Here is a 12,876-nt window from a genome sequence, read left to right as displayed (position 1 = left end):
TTTTCTCAGATTAATTCTAGTTGAGTCATATGTTCTCCATTCTGTGTGAGAGTGTGTGTGTGTGTGTGTGTGTGTGTGTGTGTGTGTGTGTGTTTGTGTCTTTTTGTATGTACATGTGTTTGTTCTGAGCACAGTACTCTGTATGGAATTTTTTTTTCAATTTGGACCCACATTGAATATTGTTAATATTGAATAGAAATTCCTCCTCTTGTCCAGTATTCCAAAGATATGGTGTGAAATTGTCCAGTACTCTAAATATGTCCTTTAATATCCCAGTTACTATTTTCAATTCCCTGAGGATCCTCCTTGTACTGGGCACTTTTATTGTTCAGGAGAACAGACCTTTTCGTCTTCAGTAGCTGTCACACGACATTATAACATAGGAGGTTTCTCATAAAATGGTCCCATCTGTGGACAAATAAATCCCATGTTGGATTCTTTGGTGGCCTTTCATGTAATATTTGCACATGTGAATCTCTTGAGTCACCCAATGCATCTTCTATTTCACTTATTTTTAATTTTTACTGAGATTTATAAATAACAGAATTATAAACATATTATCTTCTAAGGTACTCTTCCTCTCACAACTTCACCTCCTCCACACTTTGGTTCCTGAAAATAACTAACTCAAATATAAAGCAGTTGCAATAGAGTGTTTGCCCTACTAAATTTTCTTCTAAATGTGGCATAGCCATGGGACCAGTTGATCTCTGACTTTAAGCTAGCCCCTGACATACTAGCTCAAGTAAGTTGTTGGCACTTCACCAGGCTTAGATGCTAGAACACTCTGGTACAGATTCCAGTTCCTGGACTCCTGCTGCTCCTTAGAACTTTTGAAGCCTCACAAGATCCTGTTTTAAAGGAAAGTCACAAATAAGAGCTCCCTATCTCAGACACAAGCTTCTAGAAGACTATCTATCCACTGGCTTCATGGGACTCTGGGTGAGGGGAAAGCACAAACTTTTCCCCCTCATCTGGAGGTGTCTGGCAGTGTTTCCTCCTCTCTAAAATCGGGGAGAGAGAGAGAGAGAGAGAGAGAGAGAGAGAGAGAGAGAGAGAGAGAGAGAGAGAGAGAGAGAGAAACAAGGAGACAGAGACATAGAGGCAGAGGCAGAGACAGAAAGAGAGATAGAGACAGAAAAACAGAGAAAGACACAGAGACAGAAGAGAAACAGACACAAAGAAACTGAGATAGAGAGACAGACAGAGGCAGACAGAGAGACAGAGATAGAGAGATGGAGACATAGAAGCAGAGGCAGAGACAGAAATAGACAGATAGACATAGAGAGACAGAGATAGAGACAGGAACAAGAATAGAGACAGGGACAGGGACAGAGAGAGACAGACACAGAAAAAACAGAGAAAGACACAGAGACAGAGATAGAAACAGAAAAAAGAGAAACAGATACAGAAAAGAGATAGAGAAAGAAACTGAGACAGAGAGACAGAGAGAAAATAGAGAGACAGAGAGGAGAGAGAGAGAGAGAGAGAGAGAGAGAGAGAGAGAGAGAGAGAGAGAGAGAGAGAGAGAGAGAGAGAGAGAGAGAGAGAGAGAGAGAGAGAGAGAGAGAGAGAGAGATTTGGAATTTGTTGGTTTGGATTCCATTCCAGGCTATTAGAACCTCACACCTGATCCATGGAGTTTTAAATTTAGTTACCAATGGTTCTGTTGTTCCTAAGTGCCTGCAATAACATCTCAGCTCTCTGTACAGACTTGTAGGGTTTGTGGTTACTAATTGATGTCACTCTTTGGCCTCAATACTTTCATAAAAACAGAATTCTCAGTAATGATATACATGGATAAATAAAATGGTCCTATACATGAATAGATATATCCTTTATTTGGATTTAGTAGTGGTTCGCCCAACCTGAGTTTAATTGAAAGTACTTCTCTACATCGTGCTCTTAAAGTCTTTTTTGCTGCTCTCTTTTTCCTATCAAAACTTACCTCTGTTTCCATTCCCTAAATGTTCTGCTTTGTATTAAAGAGAAAATTCCATCTCTGCCTGCTTAATAATCCTCTCCCACTCTATAAAGATATCTAATGGAAGTCAATAATCACTCCCAAGAAACACATAAGTATTAACAGAGCCTGCATGGAATAAATGCTGAATAAGTGACCATAATGGATAGTGGCATAGGACCACTTTTTAAAAATGAATTTTATAGATCACTGGGAGAGATTTCATGACTGGAAACATTTCACACCATATAGATAGCTGTGAAGTCTGTCTTCAGGTAAGGCTGACTCTACCTATTAATAAAAAAATATGTGTAAGAGAAATTTTAGTAATCTCTGCTTGTCCAGGTATTTTATCCTTTGCTTTCTACTTTATCTCCTAAAAAAGTTTGTTTGTCTGGTGCCTAGGCAGGCAGACAGAGAGACAGAGACATAGAGGCAGAGGCAGAGACAGAAACAGATAGACATAGAGAGACAGAAATAGAGACAGGGACAGAGAAAGACAGAGAGAGACAGAAAAACAAAGACACAGAGATAGAGACAGAGACAGAGACAGAGGAGAAACAGACACAGAACCAGAGATAGAGAAAGAAACTGAGACAGAGAGACACAATGTGGTTTGGTCATTGACTAAATTATAACATTAGGGTAAGAAAGTATTCAGTTCAATTATTTGATATTCTGTAGTCAAAGACAAAACAGCTCCACTCACACTCATCCATACCTGCACACACACACACACACACACACACACACACACACACACACACACACACACAGAGTTTTTGACAATTTTTTGACTTTTCATTTGGTTATTCAAGGAGAGTAAAAAGAACTTTCTCGTCTGTGATACTGAACTTCATCTTCACCACTTGAAGACTGGGGATTGCCTCTATTAAATATCCCTGGAAGATTATTTCATTCTTTGGATCTGTAATCCTTCCAGACCCCCAAAGTCCTATACCTAGAGAAGTCCTAATATTCATGATTCTCTTGGTAGTTTTGTCCAGTAATGGATCACTTAAAGATTATGTGTACCTGAGGTAATAATTCAGGTGCTTTTTAATAACTCCCAGAGCTCTTTAGCTTCCAGTAACGTCATCTTCAATTCTGTTTTCAAATTTTGACCTAATCTTACCCCCCGCCCCTTGTGTAAACCTCACCTTCTCTCCCTTGGGCCACACTTTTGTGTCTGGGAGGTCAGGGAGAGGTTTGAAACTGTAGGATAGTGTGGAAGATGGGAGGCAATATGCTCTTCCATTCTGGGTTAGAGGTAGGTAAGGGATGTGGGCTTGTCCCTTCATGCTTCACTAAGGTGACAATTGAGGGGGAAACCTTTATAAGGGACATAAAGGAAAGACATGAGAGAACTAGAGAATAATTGGATTTAGTATGTGTGTAGATGTAGGAGAAAGTACTGGGTTGTAATATAGGGAAAGTCATGCTACAATTAGCAAATTTCTGTTATTTATGGAAATCAAAACTTTTAGTGACCAAATGCAGAACCAGATTTATACATTTTGGAAGTAGACAGAGGATATGGAAATGTGCTGGTCACTCTATATACACAGAAGACAAATTCCCTTTGTACAGAAAGGCATTTAATTCATAGATCTGATATGTCTTACACTTAGGTGTTTCTTTACTTGTTGTATTAAGTAAGATTCTTTGGAAGCTGAGAGTCTCAATTAGAGTCATTGAATTGAATTGAAGCCATGTGGAGCAGATAGCAGTCGCCCACACAGAAGGTTTTACCCCTTCCATTGCCCATCTTGTTCTTTTCTTTTCATTGTTTTCCTGTGGCTATCTATACCCAGTTATGGATTTTCTGGGTGAAAGTCAGGGAAATATATGAAATGCTGAGGTGAACTTAAAAATTGGAACAGTAACTACCCTTTCCCATTCTGGGATGGATGTAGGTGAAAAGCTTAGAGATTGTCCCCTATCTTTTGAGCAAGCCAGGATCTTCCTGTAGAGTAACTCCAATAGATATGTAGAGTAGAAGGTAATAAAAGAATAAATTAATGACTTTATTAACATTGAAGGTGGAAGTTGAAAGACATAATTTGTTGGCAATGTAAAGGGAATGTATTATTGGGGACATTTATCTCCTTATGCATAAGAAAAGAAATTTTTGAGTGGGAAGTGATTAATCATTTACAAAATGCCTACTATATATCAGACATTGTGCTAATTGCTTTACAGATAACAGTTCAATTGACTGACAACTCTGGAAGGTAGGTGCTGTTATTTTCTCCATTTTAACTGAGGCAGATAAAGATTAAGCAACTTGCCCAGGGTGACATAGCTAGTAAGTATTTGATGCTAGATTTGAACTAATATCTCACTGATGCTACTATACTATCTGGCTGCTCTTGAGTGACAAAACCAACTGGATTTATGATTTTAGTGGAAGAGTAGTGATGAGAGGGTATCGGAATGCATATACTCATGATGCACTTCCTTCAAACCGAGGGTCATGAATACTGCTGTTCTTTTTAGGGAGGCAATATGGTATAATAGCTAGGATTTGGATTTGAATTGAGAAAGACCTTGGTTTCAATCCCACATCTGACATTGAATAGCTACATGAGCAAGTTACTTATTGTCTCTGAACCTTAGACAACCCTGTAGGAACGTAAATTATAGTTTCTTTTGGAGGGAATTCTCACTCTGATGAAATCATAGCTCATTAATATAATGACTTTCTTGGTGATGTTCCTAGAGCACTTTCAGACTAAATATGTAGAGTCTTCTTTAGAGTCTTCTCACTCCTGTTCTCTCATTTTCCTAATGGTCTCAAGGCACAGTTTCAGTAAGTATCCTTTAGTATCCTGCCACCTTTGAAGTGTACTCTTTTTTTAAAATTGTTTTTTATTTTTTTTTATTTAAGGCATTGGGTTTAAGTGACTTGCCTAAGGTCACACAGCTAGGCAATTATTAAGTGTCTGACTCCAGGACCAGTGCTCTATTCACCATATCACCTAGTTGCCCCAAAGTGTATCCTTAAGATAAATGATATATAGGATAGTACTTTGGTTAACAACTTGAGAGAGATCTGTACAATTTACTATTCTCTAGCCTGCTCTGAACAAAATGTTTGTGTGTAGAGGGAGTTAGAAGAAGTCATTGGGTAGTAAGATATAAGAATTGCAAGCTCTTTGAAAACAAGAGAATATATATTTTTTCATCCTCCACAGTCCCTAAAACATAGTAATGGACTAAAGAAAAGTTTGTGGAAAAGAACTGAATTATAGAAGGATAAAAGTGAAACTGTCAAACTCAGTCTCATCAAATTACAAATGAAAAAACTGAGACCCAGAGAGGGATTACAGTTAGTACTAAACTCTGTGTTAACACTCAGATCTTCTAACTCCTGGTTCAAGGATTTCTGACTATAATATGAATTTTGTTTATGTTTGCATATGTTTGCAAATGTTAGCTTCCAGAAGATTTAGTGAGATTGTGGAAAGACTCTAAATTCCACTGAGAGTAGCTTTCCCATGGTACTGAAACTCATTATGATGGGATTTATTAATTTTCAAATTTTATTCATCATTTATATCAGATGGATTTGGACTTCTGTCTTCCTTCCAAACTCTTATCTGACTTTCTAAGTCATTGAATGCCCAGCCTCTTGCCTCTTTTTATCACCACTCACTGGCAATTGGTATTAATAGCATTTGGATCCCCTATAGCCTTGGAAATTGCTGACAGTGACAGTGGCCTGATTCTAGCATAAGATTTGTGTCTTCTTTAGTTTAAGGAATGCTGGGTTAACAAGTTTTGCTGATCAATTGAATTCTGATCCTATTTGGTGTGTTTCTTGTCTAGGTGTACTAGAAAGATCCTATGGAAACAGGGAACTTCACTAGGGTGACTGAGTTTGTCTTCTTAGGACTTTCAGAAACTCAGAAGCTGCAGGACTTTCTGTTTCTGGTATTCCTGATTGTCTACATAACAACAATTTTAGGCAACCTTCTCATTATGGTCATTGTGACTTCTGACAACCGACTCCACACTCCTATGTACTTCCTTCTCCGTAACCTGGCTGTTGTAGATGTCTGTTTTTCATCTGTCACTACTCCCAAGATGTTGGTTGACTTCCAGTCTGAGGTCAAAATCATCTCCTACCAGGGTTGCATGACCCAGATCTTCTTCTTCCATTTCCTAGGAGGTGCTACAGTCTTCTTCCTCTCAGTGATGGCATTTGACCGTTATATTGCCATCTCCAGGCCCCTCCATTATGTCACCATCATGAACTCTCAGATGTGTTTTGGGCTAGTGGTGGCTGCCTGGGCAGGAGGCTTTGTCCATTCCATTGTCCAGCTTGCTCTCCTGCTCCCCTTGCCTTTCTGTGGTCCCAACATACTGGATAACTTTTATTGTGACATCCCCCAAGTCTTAAGACTAGCATGTATGGACACCTCTTTCCTGGAACTTCTCATGATTACCAACAGTGGGATGTTGGATCTTATTTGGTTTCTCATTCTCTTGGCTTCCTACACAGTCATCTTGGTCATGCTGAGATCTCACTCAGGAGAGGCAAGACGCAAAGCCTCCCTCACCTGTACCACCCATATCATTGTGGTGTCCTTGATCTTTGTGCCATGCATCTACATCTATGCTCGGCCTTTCATCTCTTTCCCTATAGACAAAGCTGTCTCCATTAGCTACACAGTCATCACTCCCATGCTTAACCCCATGATTTATACCCTCAGGAATCAGGAGATGAGATCTGCCATTAAGAGATTAGGGAAGTATTCAGCTATTTGTAGAATGAGTGAAATTCATGCTAGTTGACTTTGGGCAAGTCATTTTACCTCTTCCAGACACCCATATAGAAAACAGGGAACTATATTCTATAGTTCCCTTACCACCTACTCTAAATCTAGAGTTTCCCCCTCCCCTGATATTATGCATAGAAATATTGGGAGGATGGAGTAAAAATGAACAGATTTTCATCTAAGAATTCTGTACTATTCTTAGAAGAGATATATAAACTGTCATATTCATGGGTATATTCACTATGATGAATAGTCACATGTGACATTAATATGTTACAGAGGCAAATGATTTCTACTTCTCTCTTACCTACTATCACATTAAAGTTACCCCCTCCTGATTCTATAACTCATATCCTAGACATGTCTGAGGATATTTGTCTCTTCTGTTATCTCTCAACTGTTTCTTTGTAAGACTGAGGAAAATATTATTCTTTCTAATAATTCTTCTGTCATTCAGATAACTCTTCTAAGAAGAATCCAGAAGGCTTCATGTCCAATATGAAGGGTGTGGGGATGGACAAGAAAATTCAGACCCAGAGGGTATATGTGAAATGCCTAAGGTGAACTAGTTATGAAGAAAAGAATGTAGCTTTGAGGTCTTCTCCATAAATATTTTGTCTGTCCCTTTTGTATCTTTATTTCTGTTTTTGTCTGTCTCTATTTCAACCCAAAGAACTGGTAGATAATACTGCCGAGATATTCATGCTATTCAAAAGATTGTAGTGAAGACAAGAGGTTCTGAAGGACTATAGAAGGGCAAGGTTGTCACAGTTTTCAAAAATGGAAAGAGAAAAGAATTTGCAAAGTAAAGATCAGTAAGCATGACCTTTATTCCGGCAAGATTCTAGAACTAATTATTAAAGAAATGGTTAGTGGATATCTGGGAAATAAAGTATTAACTAATTAATTAAAGTAACACAGAACCAGTATGGTTTCATTGAGAAAAATTTCTCAGACTAATTTCTTTTTCTTTGTTGACATTGTTTCAAAACTGGCAGATCAAGGAAATTTGGTAGAGTTGACATAGAATTAAGTAAATTGCTTAATGAAGCAATTAATGAAGTCCCCTAATCATCTTGATGATTCTCCTTCTGAATGATCTACTGTTCGTCAATCTCTTTTCCTAAAAGGTCAAGTCCAGATGAGAACACTTAATTCTAGATGTGGTCTGATTAAGGCAGAGTCCCATGGGACAAATATACTTCTCATCCCCTACTTTATACTTTTAATCATGCAGATTTAATTTGTATTAGCTTTTTTGGTGACTATGTCTTGCCCTAGACTCAGGTTGTATTTTGCTAAAACTCCAATTCCTGTTTCACATGAACTCATATCCAACTTGAATTTCCACCATCTTTATTTTTGCATTTGTTTCTTTTTTTTTAAACCTAGGACCTGAAATTTATGTTGATTAAAATATATCACATTGTGAAATACATATGTATTAAAACAAAAAACAATGATTGCAAAATTTGTAATGTACACTCTTCTAATTTACATATTGTTGAAATAAAAGAAGTATGTATTAACTCTAAGAAGGTACTGATGTCCTATGAATTTATCTTGAATTTTATTGTTATTAATAATTTCATCTACATAGTTTAGTCAGTTATATATCATTCCTTTATGGTTTTTCTATATTTCTTTGAATTCCTGATATCATCAGTTCTTAGTGGGAATATTTTTTGGGACATTCCCAAATGTTAGTTGGTCATATGTTTTGTTCCAGACAATTTCCCCCATTACAAACATTGCTAAAAGGGATATTTTTGTTCAATTACATTTTTATTCCATGACAATAATGTTCTAAATCAATAAATTTAGAACACTGAGTAAAAAAGTATGGACATTAAAAATAACTCTTTGAAGTACCTAACTAGTGATTTGTGTAACAGTAAACATGGAAATCAAATTGAGTATTATTATCATTTATACTATATCAATATGATCTAATTTTTACATTCAGTATTTTTTATTATTTGGTTCTACTTTAATTTTTTATAATTTTTTGGTATTTATACAAATCATATGTGTGTGTGTGTGTGTGTTTGTGTGTGTGTGTGTGTGTGTGTGTGTGTGTGTGTTGGAAGGCTAACTCCCAGATAGATATTTAATACATTTTAATACATTTTATGATTCTTTTAAATAACATTTCTCTTACTGCTATTATACCTGATTTTGGTTAATGATATATAGAAATGCTGATGATTTGTTGTGGGTTTTTTTTAACTTGTTACTTTGCTGAAGCCATTTATATCTTGAATATTTTTTGCTGATTCTTTTGCAATTTCTTTTCTTTCTTTTTTTATGGCAATGGGATTAAGTGACTTGCCCAAGGTCACACAACTAGCTAATTATTAAGTATCTAAGGCAGTATTTCAACTCAGATCCTCTTGACTCCAGGACCTGTGCTCAATCCATTGTGCTACCTAGCTGCCTCTACTTTTTTTTTAGGTTTTTGCAAGGCAAATGGGGTTAAGTGACTTGCCCAAGGCCACACAGCTAGGTAATTATTAAATGTCTGAGGCTGGATTGGAACTCAGGTACTCCTGACTCCAGGACCGGTGTTCTATCCACTGCACCACCTAGCCACCCCTTACTTTTGCAATTTCTAAAGAAATCATCATGCCATTAATATGTAGAAAGAATTCAATGTTAGCAGCATTTTGCTTTTATTCTTGTTTATTATTACTTGTTTTATTATTTCTTGTTTTATTATTATCACAGTAGTACAACTTTGTCAAATAACAATGATGAGAATGGGCACCTTTGTTTCCCTGTTGTCCTTAATGTGAAAGATACTAATATTTGTTCATTATGTATAATTTTGACCCTAGGATGCAGGGGAATTGCTTTTATTATATTAAGGAAAAATCTTTTCATTCTCAGATGTCTTAGTATTTTTTTAAATAGAGATGGGATTTGTATTTTGTCAAAGATTTATACATACCCCTTGATATTATGATTAGATTTTTATAAATTTACCACTAAACCTAGATATAACAAATTAAATTTGCTTTGTAACTATTTACAAATAGTTAATTAAATGATTTTCAGTGTTTATATGCTTCAGTGTGTTAATTGTTCCCCTAACATTTAGCATCTTTGTTCATAATGAATAATTTTACATATTTCTCTATTTTTACTTACCAGTGTTTTATATTTTAATTAATTATGTTAAGGAACATAAATAGATTTTAATTTCATTTTATCTTTACTGGTTTTGGAACCAGGAACATATTTGTACTGTAGAAAAAATTGTCTAGTTCATTTATTCTCCTTTGACAACATATCTTGCATTTGTCCTCTCCTTTCCACTATTTTTGACTCCATTCAATTTGAACTTTCAATATTAACTGATTATTTTATTATATCATATTGTTTTATTACAATATTAGTTATTATTTATATTGAAATATTCTCCTAAAAGTTTTATATCCATCCTTTTCTTTCTAATCCATTCTCTATGCCTCCAACAAAATAACTGTCCTTGTGCCAAGATTTCATCACTTCACTATTATCCTTGAAAATTTTTAATGGCTGACAATCACTGACTGACCAAATTTCAAATACCTTTTCATGCAAGTCAAAGACTTTCCCAATCCAGTGCTTTTCTAGCTGTTACCAATTTTTCCAGGGCCTTTCCAGCCTTACTCACATCACTTTATACAATATACTTTATGCTCCAGAAAAACTAAATGATTCTGTCCTCAAAACACAACCCTAACACTCTAATCTCCCTCCCCCTTGCCCCCACCATGGCTTTGTTTGCTTGTGCATGGTGAATTTTTTTTTCAGGTACTGTGGAAGCACAAAGGAAAGGAGGACTTTGGGTTAGAGTAAGTTTGAGTTGTGTAAGTTCTTTTTTTTTTGCAAGGCAAACAGGGTTAAGTGGCTTGCCCAAGGCCACACAGCTAGGTCATTATTAAATGTCTGAGACCGGATTTGAACCCAGGTACTCCTGACTCCAGGGCCGGTGCTTCATCCACTATGCCACCTAGCTGCCCAAGTTTTGTAAGTTCTTTCACCATTGTAGGCCTCAGTTTCTTCACCTATTAAATATGGGGGTTGGATCATCTAGTCAGAAAGTCTCTGCCAACTCTAAATCTATGATTCTGTGATCCTTTCATCTTATGATCTTGAGGTACCTTATGTTAATGGCTGAAAACACTTCTTTCAAGCTCTGCCTATTAATAAGAATGAATTCAAGAAGATTATTAGCATCTCATGACCCTTACTTTTCTTTCTCCTTGATAAAGAGTTTGGGTCTGCCCTAGTCCCAGAGCAGCAGCAAAACAGTTTGATCATTCATTGGTCAGACAGTCGTGTCAGTATAAGAAAACAACCAATCCAGTTTTTTGGTATGATGTGCCCATTCACAGAACAGTGCCACCCCACACCAGCTTCAATCTCTAGTTATCTGACTGGTTTTCACATTTCATATAGTTGTCTAAGGGGAGCAAATAAAAGACCTGGTCTTGTCCATGGTGCTGACTGAAAAACTAAATCTTTAGAAGTCTATAGATTTGTCCCTCTAAACCTCCCTGGAGGGTTATCTCATTTGAAGGGAACATCATACTTCCTGAAACTTTTATTTCTATACCCCAGTAACCCTACAGTTTGTAATGTCCTTGGTGGTTCCTATAGAAGGCCACTGAAAAACTGTGTGATGCAATAATTCACTTTTTTTCTTTTAATAAATCCCACTGCTCCTCTGCCTCTGGAAACACCATCCTCAGTTCTTCTGTTTGGATTTGAGCCAATCCTTTTCTCTCTTGGGTATCCTCTAGAATACAATACCCAGCTTGCATATATGTGGATTTGGGGTAAACCTCAGGGAGATGTCAATATTGTAGCATGTCTTTGAGAATGTTAAGGCCTAAATCCCATCTTCCCATTCTGTTCTAAAGGTAAGTAAGAGACCCAAAGAATCACATTCAGGTTTGTAATTGTAGATCCAAGGCAGCATCTATAGTAGTCATAGAGGCAAGTGTGTACTAGTAAATATTTAAGGTATGCTTTTAAATACAATCAGGTCAGCAATATTATTCAATATTGTTTTAGACCATTTAAATAACTGAGACAGTATGAAATACCAGAGTATTTCTTGCCAAAGTAATACTTGCCAAAATAGACATAGGATCTATATTAACATAAACATAAAGCACTTTTTATACAAATAAACTCAAATAAAAATATTTGAAATTATATTAATTTTTCTGGATAGATCAATATAATTTTTAAAATGACAATTTTGTCTAATCTATTTATTCAATATCATCCCAATTAAATTATTAAAAACTTATTTTACTGAGTTAGAAAAAAGAATAACAAAGTTTTTTGAAGAGCAAAAGTTCAGGAACTTCAAAGAAACCAGGAGAAAAAAAATGGAAAGGAAGTGGATCCAGTAGTATCACATCTTAAACTATTTTATAAGGGAGAGCATTATTGAAGTGTAAAAAGGATAATTTTGAATATTTTATTTTTAAAAAATTTCTTTTAGGTTTTTGCAAGGCAAATGGGGTTAAGTGGCTTGCCCAAGGCCACACAGCTAGGTAATTATTAGGTGTTGGAGGCCAGATTTGAACTCAGGTACTCCTGACTCCAGGGCTGGTTCTCTATCCACTGTACCACCTAGCCACACCTAATTTTGAATATTTAAATTAAAATTTTCTTGAATAAATAAAACCTATATAGCCAAGAACAGAAGGAATGCAGAAAATTGAGGAAAAAACTTTCATAGACAATCTCTCAGATAGGATGTGATTGGGTCAGAATATTGTTATGGTGTAGGAAATGATGAGATGGTTGATTTAGAAAAATATGGAAAGACCTGGACCTAAGAAGAATGATTCTATTCACCTTTAGAGAAACAGATGACATGTGGAAATAAATATAGTATACTTAAATATATATTTATATGTGTTATTGTATATATAAGTGTGTTTATAGATATCTATATATAGAAATATATACACACTTAATTGTAGCCTTCTTTAGAATGGGGAGAGGGAGAGGAAAAATAAAGTAAATAAAGTAAAATAATGTAAAAATAAAGTAAAAGTATAGACCAAAAAAACCCTCCAACAATGAAGAAACAAAAGCTGGGCAACTTTGAAAAAAATGTGC

At 36.0% G+C, this 12,876-nt stretch overlaps 1 protein-coding gene across 1 annotated transcript; it reads left to right on the top strand.

Annotated features, from left to right (window-relative positions):
- The first annotated feature begins 5,812 nt into the window (after positions 1-5,812).
- On the top strand, positions 5,813-6,763 carry LOC141511295 (olfactory receptor 4D1-like). Its single transcript, XM_074220529.1, has one exon. The coding sequence runs from the start codon at positions 5,813-5,815 to the stop codon at positions 6,761-6,763; it is 951 nt and encodes a 316-aa protein (XP_074076630.1).
- The last annotated feature ends 6,113 nt before the right edge of the window (positions 6,764-12,876 follow it).

The sequence above is a fragment of the Macrotis lagotis genome, chromosome 2 (assembly GCF_037893015.1).
Source record: "Macrotis lagotis isolate mMagLag1 chromosome 2, bilby.v1.9.chrom.fasta, whole genome shotgun sequence".
NCBI classification, from domain to species: domain Eukaryota; kingdom Metazoa; phylum Chordata; class Mammalia; order Peramelemorphia; family Peramelidae; genus Macrotis; species Macrotis lagotis.
Note: the sequence above shows the minus strand (reverse complement) of the source record. Positions and strands in the feature narration are given on the sequence as shown.

What these genes read in the sequence shown, in the direction of transcription:
- LOC141511295 (XM_074220529.1), top strand. Translation starts at nt 5,813, where the DNA reads ATGGAAACAGGGAACTTCACTAGGGTGACTGAGTTTGTCTTCTTAGGA.